Here is a 16,565-nt window from a genome sequence, read left to right as displayed (position 1 = left end):
ATTAGATACTACATTAATACTGCATAAACTGCATTCGCTGCGTATACATAAGGAAAAATCACAGAAAATTTGTTCCGCCTCACTCGTGCATATCCTCGATAGGATTTAAAAGCGGAAGAACGGAGCGCGCATGCGCACCGCGTTCCAGGAGTACGCCACTTGTTCGGAATTCGCGATCATATGTTGTAACCACAAATCGTAGCACTGTACACAGTGTATATACATTCTGCTGTCCCAACGGTGGGCGGGTATTTGCGGCAGAACGAGCAAGGAGAACGCGCTTTGCACAAACGTACGAAGATTTTTAAATGGAACTGCAGAAAGCGTTTTCGTCTGATCACTGGTAATCGCCAATTCGCTATCGAGTAATGTCCTGCTATGAGCCCGTGCGAAGCTTTGCGAAAACGTCGAGAAGTGGCTTCGATCAAATTCCGATTAATTTAATTAGCTATTAACTTGTCGATACTATTTTATTGACACGGACAGAATCAATTTTTTTGTTTAATGTTTATATACATATAGATTCTAAAGATTAGATAATTAATATTTGTATTAGTTAGGAATTATATCTTGAACAATTCTGGTTGAATTAATTGTCGATTAAATTAGTCACAGTTGGATCGAGGTCACAAAAATATACGTCGTTCTTTGAGCTTCTTAAAAACCAAATCGATTGACGCCACTTTTTGTAAATGCCTTAGTTTTTATACAACTAAGTTCAATCTTTTTTGTTTTATAGAATTGATCAGTTTACATTCTGAAAGACTCATTCGATCGACTCTATTTTTTGCAAATTTCTTCATTTTTGTATCAAGATATGAACTAATTCACATTCTTTTCGATTCAATCTGTTTTTTTATTTTATACAATAGAATTGATAAGTTTGCCTTTTGAATTACTTCATTTCATCAACTTCACTTTTTAAATTTCTTAGTATATTTCTCAGTTTTTGTATCAAGATATCAACTAGTTCACATCTATTTAATTCTATCTACTTTTTATTTCATAGAATTCATCAGTTTGTCTTCTGAAAGAACTCATTTATCATCAAATTTAGCAGGAACGCATTCAATGTCTTTCTTTCATGTATTATGTGTGTCTTCCCAGATAACATGTCGCATAAGACGTCTTTTAGACATCTTAAGCAACATATATATATATATATATAAATGTTATCTGAGTTGTGAATTTAATAATATTCTTTCAAATATTATATGTAGAGTTGATCGCCTATCATCATTGTAGCAAAATGGGTAACTGCTGATGTAATTTTGCAGTAATTCGGTTTCCACACGGCGATGACGGCCGCGAGGAAATGTTTCCATGCGCCACACTCCGTGCTCCGGAGGTGCACCTGCAGAGAGGTGGTTTAGCAACCGAGAGGTTCTACAAATCAACGGCGACTCGAAGTTTGGAACGAGCTTTGGACATCCGAAAGGATGATTACTGTATCTCGTTTGAAATCTCAGTGTCGGTAGATGGCAGCTGATTAATATCAACATGTCTGGAAAAATAATCTCTGGGAAAGACGGGACGGTTGGGATCTTAAAAGTTTTCTGGAGATGAAATTATAAGATGACGAGCCGCTCGTGACATCCGTGTCGCGTGAGTTCCATTGGTGATCTGGAATCGCAAAGTCATAATTTAATTCGTTATTTTAATCGATAACAATACGCTTGTCTAGCTTATCATATCTGTCGTGTAAGATTTAGTTAGAATATTTATGTGATGTATATTATTGTTTACGGAGAAATAAAATACAATTGGTATCAACAGGTTTTATATGATGATGCGACTGAACTTCAAGACAACCTTGCTTGTTTTGGTTGTCGCAACAGTGAGCTTTCTACTTGCGTCATGGAATAATTGTGGAACCCTGTTGTTTCATACAGACTGGAAGATAAAATATCATAAGGTAAGGCAGAATTTATATGATATAACATTGAGAGCGGATTTTAATATATATTAATCTACATCAGCTCTTCATAGACATATTTTTATATATTATATGTTTTATATGTTTCAATATAGGATCGTATAAATACAGAATCGGGATACCAAGAGATAGATTGTCATATAAACGGCGATTACTCTGTAGGATGTCGAAAAGAAGGCGACGAAGTGTATATACCATTTTCATTTATCCATAAATATTTTGAGGTCAGTTGAGTTGATTCAAATTAATTAGTGTTAAATTAAATAAATTATATTATAAATCAATAAATTATATTATAAATATATTACGATAACTTGTACATACAATGTTTTAGATTTATGGAAAATTAGCTACTTATGATGGTCTGGAGAGATTCGAATGGCTGCATAGTTACTCAAAGATTGTAAACCCCAAGGGAAAGTATGATCCCCGAGGTGTATTTATGACCTTTGAAAATTACAATGTCGAAGTCAGGGATAGAGTTAAGTGTATCAGCGGCACCGACGGTGTACCGATATCGACGCAATGGGAGAGCCAGGGATACTATTATCCCACACAAATTGCTCAATTTGGATTATCGCATTACAGTAAAAATCTAACCGAGCCCGAGCCACACAGAAAGACCATTGAGGATTCCGATAAAGTTAAGCAAAATTGGAACGTTCCCCAAGGATCGGTTATGAATAGAGTCTACGACAAGCAAGTTAATAGTTACGTCCTGAAATTCGCCACTCCGGAAACGAGCACTTCCGGAATTTCTTTGAAGCTGGATCACGTATTGGACTTTGTATTGAAATGGGATCTTAATATTAAAGACAATGGAAGTGTTACGGTTGCACTACAGTCACGGGAGAAGAAAGAGATGTATTATCTTCACTATGTTACTAATAACATAGTTTTGTATAATTATAATAATCATGTGCACTACGGAATCGGACAAGCTAATCATCAATGGAAACGTCTTACTAGAGATCTTGTGGTTGACTTACAAAAAGGTCTTTATTTGAATGATAAAAGTAGAAAGAAAATACCTCGGTCTAAGTTAAAGGTAAGTGTCATTCGAACGATAATTTTATTATTGATATCATGGAAAATTTTTAATGTAACCACACTCATTTTAGGTAGTTAAGATTACTTTGTACGGCTCCGGTATGATTGACAATATGACATTATCTACTAGCGAGCATATGGAACAATTTTATGATGCAGCAAGATGGTTCGTCGCTAATCAAAATATCACCTCCGGTGGTTGGCCGAATCCTGTCAGGAGAAAAGTAGCGTCTGGAATGGCCATTCTCGAGCCTGGATGGTATTACTCATAGCATATTTTTACATATATAAATGTAACTGTGAAATTAACCCTTCCGCATATTTTTTTATCTTTTCGCTATCGTGTTTCTCGCTAAAAATGCAGATAGTAAATGTAGATATCTATGCAAAACTCTTTAGTGTTTGAAGGATAATGTTTCGAGGCATCATAACGGAATTCGTATAAACTTGAAAAATGGTTACTGTTTAAAATTCCATATGAATACCCGGTTATTATACATTGACAGAAGGATTAAGAGTAGGGCTGGTTTCACAAAAGAAAAATATATGTTACAGGTATTCCAGCATGGGACAGGGTCACGCGATATCAGTGTTAGCACGGGCATATTATCATTCTGGAGAGGCAAAATACTTACAGGCCGCTATCAGAGGCCTACGACCTTTCAGACTGACATCCGCTAAAGGAGGGGTGGCTGCGCTATTTCTAAGCAAATACGTCTGGTACGAGGAATATCCTACTACCCCTTCGTCTTTCATACTCAATGGTTTTATTTATTCGCTTATCGGTCTCTACGATTTGAAGAGCATAGCGGTAGGTAAGGATGCAGAGGAAGCGACCAGACTTTTTAATCAGGGTATGATATCGTTAAAAAATATGTTAACGTTATACGATACCGGTTCAGGTACTACATACGATTTGCGTCACTTTACATTAAAGACAGCACCGAATTTAGCTAGATGGGATTACCATTCTACTCATATTAACCAACTTCTTCTTCTCAATTCTATCGACAACGATCCTATTTTTATCACGACCGCGGAGAGATGGATCGGTTACATGAATGGTAAAAGAGCGGCGCATAATTAACCACTTTAGAAAATATTCCATCTCCTCTGTATTTTTTATACTTATTTATTTAAATTATTTTTTTATCTTATCAAATTGTTTTAATGAATTATTTTCATTATCTTATTTTTTATACTACGGATTAATTTCATAAAAATTTAATGTATACCTTAATCTTTTCTTTCAGTAGATTAAATATTCTCTCGTATAAAATATAATTTTTATTTTATATCAATCATAGAGTCGTAGCAATCACGCGTGAATGAATAGAATAGACGAAAAAGTGCGAACGTGTATGATATTAAAATTACAATTTGTTAATATTATCTCTGTTAATACTACAGAAATATGGCATAACTACAAGAATAGGAGATTTGTGTCCTTAATACACGAGATGATTTTTAATTATATATCGATATACATATTTCTAATACATATTTTTTATATATTAATATTATAATTATTTTTTATGTATATAATTCATATATATATATAATATGATAATTATTCATTCTATTTATTTGATATAATATATAATATTTATTATACTTATTAGAAGTCTAGAAAAATATTTTAATTAAAAAAACATGAAATATATACTTACAAATCTAAATGATAGATTAATAGCAAATATTGATATACATATATAATTAAAAATCATCCTGCATATATTTGTAAATAAGATATTTCTGAAGAACCCCCCTGAACACTCGGACATTGAAGCGGACAATGTCCGTTTTAAAATTAGTAAATTTCGCATAACGGTGCTGCCAATAATTATGATAATTAATATATAGCGTGATATTCTTTCGTAAGTCATATTGTATAATTATAAATAATACGTAAGAGAAGATTGTAATCATTTATTTTTTAATAGCGGCAAGTGATTTTTCGTAAATTTTCTCAACTAGTTTTATAACTATGGACTTGCACATTATGGGATATAGTGTTAAATTATTCAATAAAAATTATTGTTTAATCAGATAATGTAATTCAGACCTTTGTAAGTAATATATTACAACGTTGCATTGAGTTCTCATTTTCTCTTTGTTATGTGATGTGTATAAAATTTACATATTAAAAATATGTACGATTCTTATAGAATCTATTAAGAATGTAACACAGAACGTAGCATTTGGAATGAAACTGAATTGGGAAAAAATTCATCATCTCTAGGGATCTTAATACTGCAGCATAAATCATTATGCTTCCACTTTTATTAAGGATCGAAACTAGATTTGCGACCAGCCGCAGCTTATAAAACATATAGAACACTTTGTGTGAGATCTACTTTGTGGTGGACGCGAATTGGAAAATTATATTATCTGCGTAGCGCGCGCGTTACGAAAAATATACATATATTACTCTGTTATACGACCTGCGTAAGGAAAATAGGCGGTTAACTTCTTTTTATTCCCTGGTTCAATTCTTCGCAAAAGTACGACCGAATATAAAATTGGAATAGAAGTTACGGTGTTAAAACGTTGAGTATTTTAAACGTGGGATCGTGGTATCGTTTTGTGTGACTAGTAGTGGCGGTAACGGTAGGCGCGGCCGTAATTGTACACCGATTTGCTCTCGATCGGGTTACAGGTGTACAGGGCGTCGCCTCTGGTGCCCTGCGGGCACGTACAGACCGCGATATGACGTCGGGGTGTGCATTCGGCGCTCGGGCCGCATTCGTGGCCGGTACACGGGTTTCTGCACGTGAAATCGATACACGCCCGATTGTCGGGACATTCACTGTCGGTGAAGCACTCCCCACGCTGGCAGCTCGTCAAGGCGTTGCCAATGTAACCGGTGGGACACGTGCATACCGGCCTCTCCTTCCCGGTATTGTCGTGGCCTGGCGTACAAATCGCGTTAATACCGCAGGGATTTGGCTCGCAGAGATCACCTGAAAATGGAGATACATTAATTTTGAGACAATTATTTCCTCTTCTTCTTTCTCGTAATCTTCTTGGGTTCGTCAGTGATTAACTAATGATAGAGAAGAATACGACTCTAATTAATTATAATAACAATGATTATAAGCCCGTATCAGAATAGATATTAAGACCAAATTGGACCAATCAAAAGTTTACTAAACTTGATATTGTTTTGTATTTGATTTTCTTTCTTCTGATTAATTAAATTCAATTTTAATCTCTAATTTGATACAGATATTATATTGCCTTTACTGAACTTTAATACTGGAAGGTAATGATTAATTATATTTTAAGTGTTGTACAGTGCTTTTAATATTCCAAATAAATAATTAATTATTACCTTTCAGTATTGAATTGGATTTTTGTAAGGATGATTACTTACGTGGTTCGAACAGTCTACAGCTGACGAAAGGATTACCGGTCATATGTTTCGGGCAACTGCAAACGGGAGTGATACCGCGTAGGTTGCAGTCGGCGTGAACGCCGCACACGCCGTCGCAAGGATTCATGCATTTCTGATAGAGGCAAGCGGGCTTATTCGATGGGCATTCAGAGTGGGTGGTGCACTCCGGTCGGCATGCGACAAATGGGTTTCCCATCCATGTCTGGAACAACAAGAAGCGGATCGATCCCACACGTCCGTTCCGTTTCATTTGGTTTCATTCGTCATCGAGGATGCTTAGTCAGACTTATAGCCTTCGATAGTATAACCGTAATTCTCTATGGATAAAGCGGAGGCGTCTTACTTTCGGGCAGGTGCACTTCGCTTGATGATTGATGACTTGGCACTCCGCGTTCTCTCCGCACTTGCATGGGTTCTCGCATTTGTATGATGACGAGCACGCGAGATGATGAGGACAATCGATGTCGCTCTCACACTCGTGACGACATCCACTTAAGGGTGAGCCTCGGTAACCCGGTAGACACGTGCAGACTGGCACTTCGTTGATCACCTCGCATTCGGTATTCACTCCGCATGGACTCGGTTTACAGGCGGCTTCTATATCGCAGTGAATATCTTTGATAATAACTTACAACGTTCTCAATATTAGGGAAAAGTGGACTCTCTTATGAATTATTATCTTTATTAAATTATTGTGAATTACTATTTATTACAGTCAAATTATCCGAATATGAGGGACAATACAACAAGACAGAAACCGAATGGGTTTGGATAATAGAGGCTCATTCTGTCAGTATTATTAGTATTTATCAATATTATAGCTTATTATAATATAATAAGAGAGTTAATGAGTTGGAACTAGACACGAATTTGTTCGTACGAATAAAGCGCAGACAAATGGATTATTGATATTAAATTTAATTCTTTAATTATTATTACATTTATATTTAATTGAATTCTTCGAAGAAAGAGAAAAAGAGAAGAATAGAAACGAATATTTTTGAAAGACATAAAAGACATAAAGTCTAAAAACGTCAGAAACATTAGAAAAATCTTAAAATAACTTCGTGTAATGTTTCTTTTATAGATATTCATGTTGTTTAGATTAAACGGCAAAGTTTTACGTACGAGGATCGGCGACTTGACAACCCGAGAACGGATCTCCGACGTATCCTGGTAAACACTCGCAGGTACCTATGTGATTTCTGGTCAAGCAGTTCGCGTTTATTCCACACAGACCTACGCAAGGGTCGACACACCTGTTGTTCGTACACACTTTGTTGTATGGACAATCGTCGTTAACTGAAACGTGACGAGGATATTAAATAACATGCCGATTGATACACCATTCAAATTACAACACCAGAAAACATATGAGATATGAAAATATTTATGGCTGATATTATTATTTATGAATACATGGAATTTAAAAGGTAGTAATATTTTTATAACACCAAAAAAAAATGAATATCAATAGCAATAATCAATAATAACAGTCTAATCGAAAATAATCTTGTTAATTCAACGATAGTATTAACGAAACAAATAACACCTTATTAAAACAAGAGATATGTGCCGCATTTGTTTCATTGTTTTATTTTTTAGCATTTATCTTTTGTGTCAAATTAACACAAATATTTAGTAGACCATTTGATGAAATGTATTAAATTTAACACAAATTTTCCTACTGTGTGTCAATAAATTAACAAGATCATTTTTCAATTAGACTGCCAGTTAATACCGTTGATACATTTGTGTTTTCTGTCAAATATAATTCATTTTCATATTCTATCATGATCTACTCATCCTACAAATTTCGAATCAATATGACGCGTTTTTTTCCATTGTTGCAATTTTTTTAAATGGCCAGCGCTGTATAAACTGGAGTTTATACGCGGTATAATTCCGACTTAATTAACAAGAGTTTGCTCTTCCAGGAATTATATAATGCTCGCGGTTCACGTTGATCGCGTTTGTACTCACTTAGACATTCGACTCGCACGCACTGCGCGAGCGGGTCTCCCATATGAAGATTCAAACACGAGCACACCGGCCGTCCCAAGCTCATCGTGCATCTCGCGTTGACGCCGCACGTGTAGCTGTCGCAACCACCTACGAGATGCAGAGTCGGGTGATTCATCGGAGACGCTTCGGTTTTGCGTAATAACTACTAATAACAAAGATTACTAACGAATTAAGCAGAACTTACCGGACGTACTTGTTCGCGACTGAACATATTGGACATAGTGACTACCGTTCACCAACGTGATGAACAGGAACAGGAGCAAGGCTGCAGCTTGCGTGTACATTTTGCCACTGTTCCAAATGTATCTGCCGAAAGAGATGAAATTCCAATGACACTTGTGGAAAGAGAATGCTATTCTCGCGATGATTCTCCTCTGTTGCTGTAAATCAAGTTCTGCGCAATTCTTCCAATTAAAACAATACTTCAATACTTTTCTTTTCGATATAAATCGTTATAAATAAAACAATTTGCTTTCTTGATATTAAAGATGGGTAAAAAATTATCCCAACTACTTGAATTTAAAAAGGCGACTCGCGTGATGACTGGTGAACATTTTTGATTGAATTCTCAAGATGGATGAGAACGCTATTCTTTTACAATGATTATTCTTCAAATCAAGTTCTGCGCAAATCCAACTTAAAACGAGATTTTCCTTTTTGATTTAAATCGTTGAACGAAATGACTCGCTTTCTTGTAAATATAGATGAATAATCGTCCCAATTATTTAAATTACAAGAAAGACGATTCGCATAATGATAGCGTTAACGCGGGAAGAGAACATTACTCTTACGATTTTTCTCCGATGATGCAGCAAATCGAACAAATTCAAATTAAAAGGAGACCTATCTTTTTAATTTAATCATTTAACGCTTTCATGCAACGAGAAATGGGTAAATCCAATTTAATACTAGAATGTAATAATTATGTTGAGCATTACAGTGTGTACAATTGCTTTCAATACTCGGAATAAGTAATTAATCGCTATCTTGTAGGATTAAATTTTTGTAAGGAAAGATCATCCCAATTATACTTAAATTAGAAAAAGGCTCTGAAAGATATGACTGGCGAATATTTTTTAAATTCTCAATGTTTATTTCCATCAATACGAATTAACTTTAATCTTAATTTTATCTTTTTCTGGAAATAGAAAAAGTTTTTTAATATTTTTTTTTATACGCGTTTCTATCAATGTGGATTAACTTTAATCTTAACTCACTTGCTCTTCATCTTTTTTTAATTTTTAGAACTAGAAAAAGATGAATTAGTTGAACCAAGATTAAGAATAAACTACATTGGTAGAATTAGACGTAGAAAGAAAAGAACAAATTAAACCGAGATTAAAGTTAATCTACATTAGTAGAAACGGACTATTTACGTCCACATTATAACACAAAGAAATAATGAGCAACAGACCAAAAACGTGACAAACAATGCAAATAACACTGAATAATAGATAATACGATCAATGAATAATGCATGAAGTTTTTACCCGAATAGACACTTAAAAATGTTTATCCCAGTTCATCCGAATAATGCCCACCTCTGCTTGCAACTTGGTGCTCGATCGGCGCGAGGAAGACTAACCGATCAGTGATCACCTGCGATCGCGTAAATGACGTGAGGACGATCCCAGCCCCACTATCTGCGACCTTCAGAGTCCCCCCTTCGAATTTCGCCCACACACGGCCCTGATTATTCTTCAAGGTATTCGATAAATTTCGCCTACGTATTTTATATCGTTGTTTTTTTTCCGCTTCTTTTTTTCGTAATTGATGAGCATTACGTGCGAACACGACGATTTTCCCATAGCCTGAGTGCGGCGCAGCGCGATTGGAACACGCACGCAATTATCCATCTATCCCGGCCTAGAATTGCCCGGCTATAATGATATTCCATATTCGCGTGCATAGTACAATGCGTCGGTCAAAACAGGTATGAGTAATCACAGCTGCAGCTTCGGTGCGCGGAGTTCCGTGACGAGGGAACCCTTTCGCGCCAAAAATGGATCTTCGCAGACGCATACGCTCTGATACGCTCGATCCCGCTGCTGCAGCGTAGTCGAAGTAAATCCGGTATCGGCTTGTCGTTCAACTGCGAATCACCGTTTTCATATATCGCGTCATACACTCCCTCTCTCCCCGTGCTTCTTCATATCCGCGTTATATGCTAATCTAGAACAAAAATGTCGACAAAGTAAAAAAAAAGTAGAAATGCAAATTGTACCGCGTAAATAAAGTATGGTAATCTCAGTATCACATCGCCCGAATGGTTGCACACTCCCGTTTTGTTGTCGTTTCTGTGAATAGAACGCACAATCCGATGTCGCAATCAGCAATCTTGAGATGAGGAACATAATAATTCATATACGTATATTTAAAGGTCTTCATCGAAAATCATTTGTCTGGTACTTAACATAAAATTCATCTATTCGGTAAATGTGAATTTATTTCAGAAATCGGTCTATAGAATCGCTTTCGCCAGTCGCAAATGAGAAATCAATTATATTTACATATAAACGTAATTATTTTAGAATATACTTATTTTAGAAACAGTCTGTGTTAAGAAGATGGAATGGAATTGATAAATTGGCGCTTTTCAAATACAAGTAATAGTTATATAAAACTCGTGTTATATATTTAGGAAACTTTTCGTACAAATACACATATGCATAAAACTTTAAATAAATGCAAAATACACATATATTTGCCATATAGAACACGTATCTATGTACAAAGTCGATCATCGGAAACAGAAGGTTTGAATAAAACTTCTTTAAATTTGTGAATAAATTTAGCTTTTAATCATTTTTAATATTGTAGTTTTTATTAATGCAAATTAAATAAAATTTTACACTTTAAAATATTTGTTAAAAGATGTGAAAATTAAAGATACATATGCCCTGAAACACAAACTACGATTTTGAGAAGAACTTCCTTCTATAATATATTTGTTTTTTTTTTCAATTATGTAAGTTTCGTCCTTAACATTTTCTTTCGCGTCCAATGAAATGAATTTATTCAAGCATTCCGTTTCAAAGTGAACCACTCTGCACGCTACATATACATATCGATGCTATTTATGTACATGGCGGATCTTTATGAATTTAACATTAATCATGTGTTTGGTGCATTTCTTTTCCATCGATGCCAGTATCTTGTCCTACTTTTCGTGATACAGATATGGAGTATCATGTTAATGTTCATGTAATCAAATCTTTATCTCTTTGAAAATCATAAACTTTCAAACAAGAGATATTCGTATTTTATAAATGGGCTTGAGCTAGAGTATAATTTTGCACTGAAAAAAAAGAGTCCGATAATAGTTACCAAATGTTAAGTGAAATAATTTCTATCAAATGTTTACTTAACCAATATAACCAAAAATAATTTTAAATATTTAGTATTAACAAACAGTTGGTTATATTATTATATTATGTTTGGTAATACTTACTAAATATGTAGGAAATCAAAATTATATTATATATACAGGTTTCTCTCTGCATATACATATATTTGTATAGTATATAGTTATATATTTAATTACGTTTTGTTATATTAATTAAATTTGATTGAACTATTTCACTTAATATTTGATAATTATTACCAAGTTTTTATTTACTCGTTTTTTCAGTGTATTTGTGCAAGATTATATTCACTGTTTGAATTTTATTTGCACTTTGCATCTCTTAAGAACTCTTCGTAAGCAGTCGCAATTTCATCGTCATAATTGTCATCGGGTTCTTCTTCAGATGTCCTGTAAATTATACAATAATATTAGTACATAAATTTCTTAAATATTTTTATTGAATGGTATCTTTCAACTATCTCTCTTTTATTATTTTAATAATATAAAAGAAATTAAAATATTGGTTACTTACTACAACAAACAACACAATTTAAGAAACAAAGTTTTTTAGTAAATGAATTTAATGTTTTAAATCATTAAAATTTGGTAATATTAATTTTGAAATGTAATTTTGATGAAATAATAAATTGTAGAGAAAATGTTCTTTTAAAGAATTTTTTTTATATTATTGTTGTAGCAAATGTGTGATATAAAGTTACAACGTACCCTTGATCGTCTAAATCAGCTTTTGCATGTTGCTCAAGAAATTCGCTTTCCTCCGCAGACAGAATCGAGCCGTCAGGACCATACATCACTGGTTGGTTAAAATGTATTTTCTCCGGTACTTGGTGCTGTATTTTCAACGATTCAGATGAATGATAATTAGACGCACCCAATTGATCAGATTGTCGCTGCACATCGTTAAATAACACATGACTCGACCCAGAATCACAATTGGGCGCGCTTCTACCCCAATCCTTTCGTAATTCGTGAACACTGTTTACCATGTTTCCTACATGCGTATCAACTTGCCCATTATTCACGAGTTCCGTTAGTGCCCGCATCATATTCTCCATGTCTTTATTCCTGCTTTTATCTTTCTCCAACACGTGACCCGCCAACTACGCATTACATCAAATGCGTACATTAGAATGTAGATAAAAATTGAATTATCGTCACTATTATTTGCGACTTACCTTGAGCGCTTGGCATATATATTTAACAGAACTCGACGCTGGTCTTTGCAGTACCCTAGTGATAAATAATACCAAAAGTTCTCCTAAAATGAAAGCATATGACTCATCCATCTGAGCGACCAACTCTGCTAAAAACAATATCAGTCCATTGCATTTCCGTTGATCTCGTTGCTCTTCGGGTTGCTTAAGCCATTCAGATTCGAGTACTCTGGTCTCCCATTTACATCTAACATAAAAATATCGTTAATGTATATAAATCGTATACTTCCAATTACATGAAATACCCTTAAACTTACTGGAAGCACAACAAATCCCTGAACAGCTCTTTGGAAAACATATACATCTCTTTGGAATCTTCTAAGCTGGTGTCAAAATATTTACATAACCGGGCTCCATTATATCGAAAATTACTTTCCGCTATAGACTGAAAATAATATAAAGTCAGTAAAGTAACGTGCGAATTATGTAGTATTCTATGTAGTTTTTATCAGATAAATACTGAACATTGTTTACGAATAAAACGCGTCTTGTGCAAAATTAAATATCATCCGTATTCGGGGAGAAAGAGGAATTTTTATACCCATTCGATTATAGTTGTGATAACCAACTGCAAGCAACACATATTTCCACTCAACCTAAGCTTGTCCATAAATGGTGGAACTAGATTGGTAAACTCGGCAGGATTCATAATTAAAATGTTGATAATTTTATTGAGATGTTCATAAGTTTCTAAGTTATAAGCTTCTTCCTTTTCATTTTGTTGCTTCTCTCTCTAATTCAAATATTATTGATACATATAAATATTGTATATAAAGCAGCTTCTTATAATGAAAAGAAATGAAGCTTTTATCTTGCTATTACTCACATCATCTTGATCATATCCATAATTATTATAATTTCCTACGTCTGTGTCCTGTATATTGCATTGCTGCTCCAAAATGTCTCCTAGAGTACCATCATCCTCAAATGACGGAGGTACAGATACATTTGGCGGTATTTCACGAGCCATTCTGATCCTGTCTTGTATGGAACTCTTTGTATATTGGAGGGGAGGTATTTGCTATCAGCAAATTATTCAGAATCAAAATAATAGAATATTAACATGCTTTAAGATACAATCAAAATAACATAGATAACTTACAGGAGGCAGATATACGTTAGGCTCTGCTGGAGGAGACTGCACCAAAGAACACTGTGACTTAAAAACTTGAGGCAGCATGGATTTCGGAATAAACTCTGCTGCCTGTGGCGATAGCGCAAATTTCTTCTCTTCCTGATTATGCTGTGTCGTCACTGTAGATGACGAAGAGTCGGATTCTATGTACAAATAAGTAGTTTTATTTTAAACTTGATAGTCAACAAGCTCCTAATTTTGTTGCAACTAAAATAATGCTAACTTATACTGGATTGATTAGCAGTTGATACACTGTATGGTCGCCTGAGTCCCCCGCATGAGTCTAATTGTGACCAAACACGATGTCCACGTCCTATACCTTGTTTCATAATACCCTCATCCTTGCTGGTTTTCCTGTCTCCTCTAAAAGAGTCCATTTTCTGTGCAAACAAACTGTCGATCAAGAACAAGTAAAGCTTAGATTCAGTAAACTAGTTTTAAAACTCAATATCTTTTACAATCTCAACAATGTTCTTATCAAACATACTGTACTTTTTTATTACATATATATATATATGTATGTATATAAATATACATACATTTACAATATAAATATACATACATATATATGTATGTATATAAATATACATACATTTTTTAATATATATATGTATACTATATAGACACATATTTTTTGTAAAAAAGGAAATATACAGAGAAAATAAAAGTTTAATAAATTTAAATTTTGGATTCTGTATAGGTACACTTTAAAGTCATTGTACACAAGTACATATAATGGTGTATATTATGGATATGAATAAAAAGAAATATGATGGCTCAATTCAAATAAATCAAAACATACAAGGTTGGGCAACTAGCCAGATATAAACACAAAAGATTATTTAATAATATTAGATTACATACAAACGTTTCGACTCCAATCGAGTCATTTTCAATGTTGAAAACGACTTTCCATTGGAGTCAAAACATTTGTATGTAATCTAATATTATTAAATAATCTTTTGTATTTATATCTGACTTGTTGCTCCACTTTGTATGTTTGTCTTATGGATATGGATTTAATCACAATTTTCTAAGAAAAGTAAGTAGTAACCAAATATTAAACGGAATAAGCACACTAAGTAATTTCCTAGGTAGCATGGAACATTCCAACAATATTGCTGAATTCCACTTATATTATTTGGATTGTTATGACAGCATTTCTAAAAAATATATCGCTTTTTTTTATTGTGGATTTTTTATGAAATTGCATATTTAAAGATTTTTTCACAAAGAATAATTATTATTAAAGCAAGAAAAGGAATATATGAAATATATATTTCACATGAAACAATATTTTGTAATTCACATTTTCGGTGGAGTACAGAAACATCCCAGATGACTACTCAGATTTTTCAGTCCTATGTTAAATTGGACTTGACATAATATTCTTCCTATAATTGAACTAGTATACATTTTTTTGGAAATGAAGTGAAATAGACGTTTAATATTTGACAAAAACAAGAACGTTCGAATGCTATCTAGTTCAGGAATAAAAAAGACTTTATAGATTACTTTTATTAGAACCTTCATAGGTTCCTTTGATTTTAAGATTCTTTAATTCCTATTACACTTGCTAATTAAAGACAATAAAGACAAAATACACTTGACTTTTGCTCATTTGTGAGAATTGACTTGGACTGCGACGATATAATAAACGTGTATAGATACATCGGATAAGCGAAGAAATTCATCTGCAACAGTGCTTCACACTGTGTTAACGGCATTGGTCAAAATTCCTGCTTGTTAAAAGAATAATGACACGTCGAGGCACAATGCCGTATCCTTATTACGACAGATATTGTGACACGATTATCGTTAACAAGCACAATCATTCTACGACATTGCATCGATTGCATCGCGACGAACGAGATACCTTTGGAATATCGGTTCACAGACCGATCGGCAATCCTCGTTGAATCACGAACAGATTAGGACGCAATTAGGACAGTCCGTCACCTCTAACCGGTGAGAATATGCAAGGAATCCGGAAGCTGTGAAGGCCGGTTATACACAGGCATCACAAACGTAAGCCGCATCGGCTACGCATCTCACGATTCTCACGCAGTCAGAACAACCTGAACAACCCAGCGCAGCCTCACCGCCCTCACCTTGCATAGTCGTTAATCCCTACGTCAAAAGGTCTGTTCACGTTGCTCGAAATACCCAAAAATATTTGCATTTAAAATGAGATAAAAGGTCTGTTCTTTTTCCACCCAAAGCATACAAGCATTAGATCTGTTCGCGTTGCTCGCACTTTTTACATTCGGCATCTTCGCTTTCTCTCTTTCCAAAACCAAATATATATCTATTTCATTTTAAGTGCAAAAATATTTGGGGATTTCATGCAACGCGAACAGACCTATACAAGCTTGTTGGATATGCTGGATTCACACTGCATCCGATTTGCGTCGTACGACGCTCTTCAACCAATCAGAAAA

General features: G+C 34.4%; 3 protein-coding genes across 10 annotated transcripts; 1 reads left to right on the top strand and 2 right to left on the bottom strand.

The window, feature by feature from the left end:
* The first annotated feature begins 179 nt into the window (after positions 1 to 179).
* Hsepi (D-glucuronyl C5-epimerase) lies at positions 180 to 4,073 on the top strand. Of its 2 annotated transcripts, none has more exons than XM_018517932.1 (7): positions 180 to 292; positions 1,278 to 1,605; positions 1,777 to 1,915; positions 2,032 to 2,160; positions 2,271 to 2,984; positions 3,058 to 3,245; positions 3,542 to 4,073. In XM_018517932.1, the coding sequence occupies exons 3-7, from the start codon at positions 1,784 to 1,786 to the stop codon at positions 4,071 to 4,073; spliced, it is 1,695 nt and encodes a 564-aa protein (XP_018373434.1). In that variant the 5' UTR covers positions 180 to 292; positions 1,278 to 1,605; positions 1,777 to 1,783. The 2 variants fall into 2 exon arrangements, with proteins under 2 accessions (XP_018373434.1, XP_018373433.1); XM_018517931.1 differs by having other exon boundaries at positions 180 to 343.
* Positions 4,074 to 5,380: 1,307 nt separating this feature from the next.
* On the bottom strand, positions 5,381 to 10,018 carry LOC108767839 (neurogenic locus notch homolog protein 1). Of its 4 annotated transcripts, none has more exons than XM_018517911.1 (7): positions 9,950 to 10,018; positions 8,593 to 8,802; positions 8,367 to 8,495; positions 7,512 to 7,685; positions 6,727 to 6,980; positions 6,363 to 6,585; positions 5,381 to 5,949 (listed from the first exon to the last, which is right to left on the bottom strand). In XM_018517911.1, exons 2-7 carry the CDS (start codon positions 8,690 to 8,692, stop codon positions 5,579 to 5,581), a joined length of 1,251 nt encoding a protein of 416 aa, XP_018373413.1. In that variant the 5' UTR covers positions 8,693 to 8,802; positions 9,950 to 10,018; the 3' UTR covers positions 5,381 to 5,578. The 4 variants fall into 4 exon arrangements, with proteins under 4 accessions (XP_018373413.1, XP_018373414.1, XP_018373410.1 ...); XM_018517912.1 differs by having other exon boundaries at positions 8,593 to 8,714; XM_018517908.1 differs by having other exon boundaries at positions 8,593 to 8,714; positions 9,899 to 9,998.
* A 1,266-nt stretch (positions 10,019 to 11,284) lies between these two features.
* On the bottom strand, positions 11,285 to 16,210 carry LOC108767848 (Poly(A) binding protein interacting protein 1). Of its 4 annotated transcripts, XR_001940460.1 has the most exons (11): positions 16,001 to 16,210; positions 14,348 to 14,504; positions 14,092 to 14,267; positions 13,816 to 14,010; positions 13,531 to 13,722; positions 13,247 to 13,374; positions 12,951 to 13,176; positions 12,759 to 12,875; positions 12,481 to 12,605; positions 12,013 to 12,162; positions 11,285 to 11,706 (listed from the first exon to the last, which is right to left on the bottom strand). XR_001940460.1 is itself a non-coding variant. In XM_018517923.1 (10 exons), the coding sequence occupies exons 2-9, from the start codon at positions 14,499 to 14,501 to the stop codon at positions 12,075 to 12,077; spliced, it is 1,554 nt and encodes a 517-aa protein (XP_018373425.1). In that variant the 5' UTR covers positions 14,502 to 14,504; positions 16,001 to 16,207; the 3' UTR covers positions 11,285 to 11,706; positions 12,028 to 12,074. The 4 variants fall into 4 exon arrangements, 1 of the variants encoding a protein (XP_018373425.1); XR_001940459.1 differs by having other exon boundaries at positions 12,481 to 12,875; positions 14,348 to 14,517; positions 16,001 to 16,208; XR_001940458.1 differs by having other exon boundaries at positions 12,481 to 12,875; positions 16,001 to 16,207.
* Positions 16,211 to 16,565: the final 355 nt, after the last annotated feature.

Source organism: Trachymyrmex cornetzi, unplaced genomic scaffold, assembly GCF_001594075.2.
Source record: "Trachymyrmex cornetzi isolate Tcor2-1 unplaced genomic scaffold, Tcor1.1 scaffold73, whole genome shotgun sequence".
Lineage (NCBI taxonomy): Eukaryota > Metazoa > Arthropoda > Insecta > Hymenoptera > Formicidae > Trachymyrmex > Trachymyrmex cornetzi.
The sequence above is the reverse complement of the archived record's forward strand: the minus strand, read 5'-3'. Positions and strand labels throughout refer to the sequence as shown.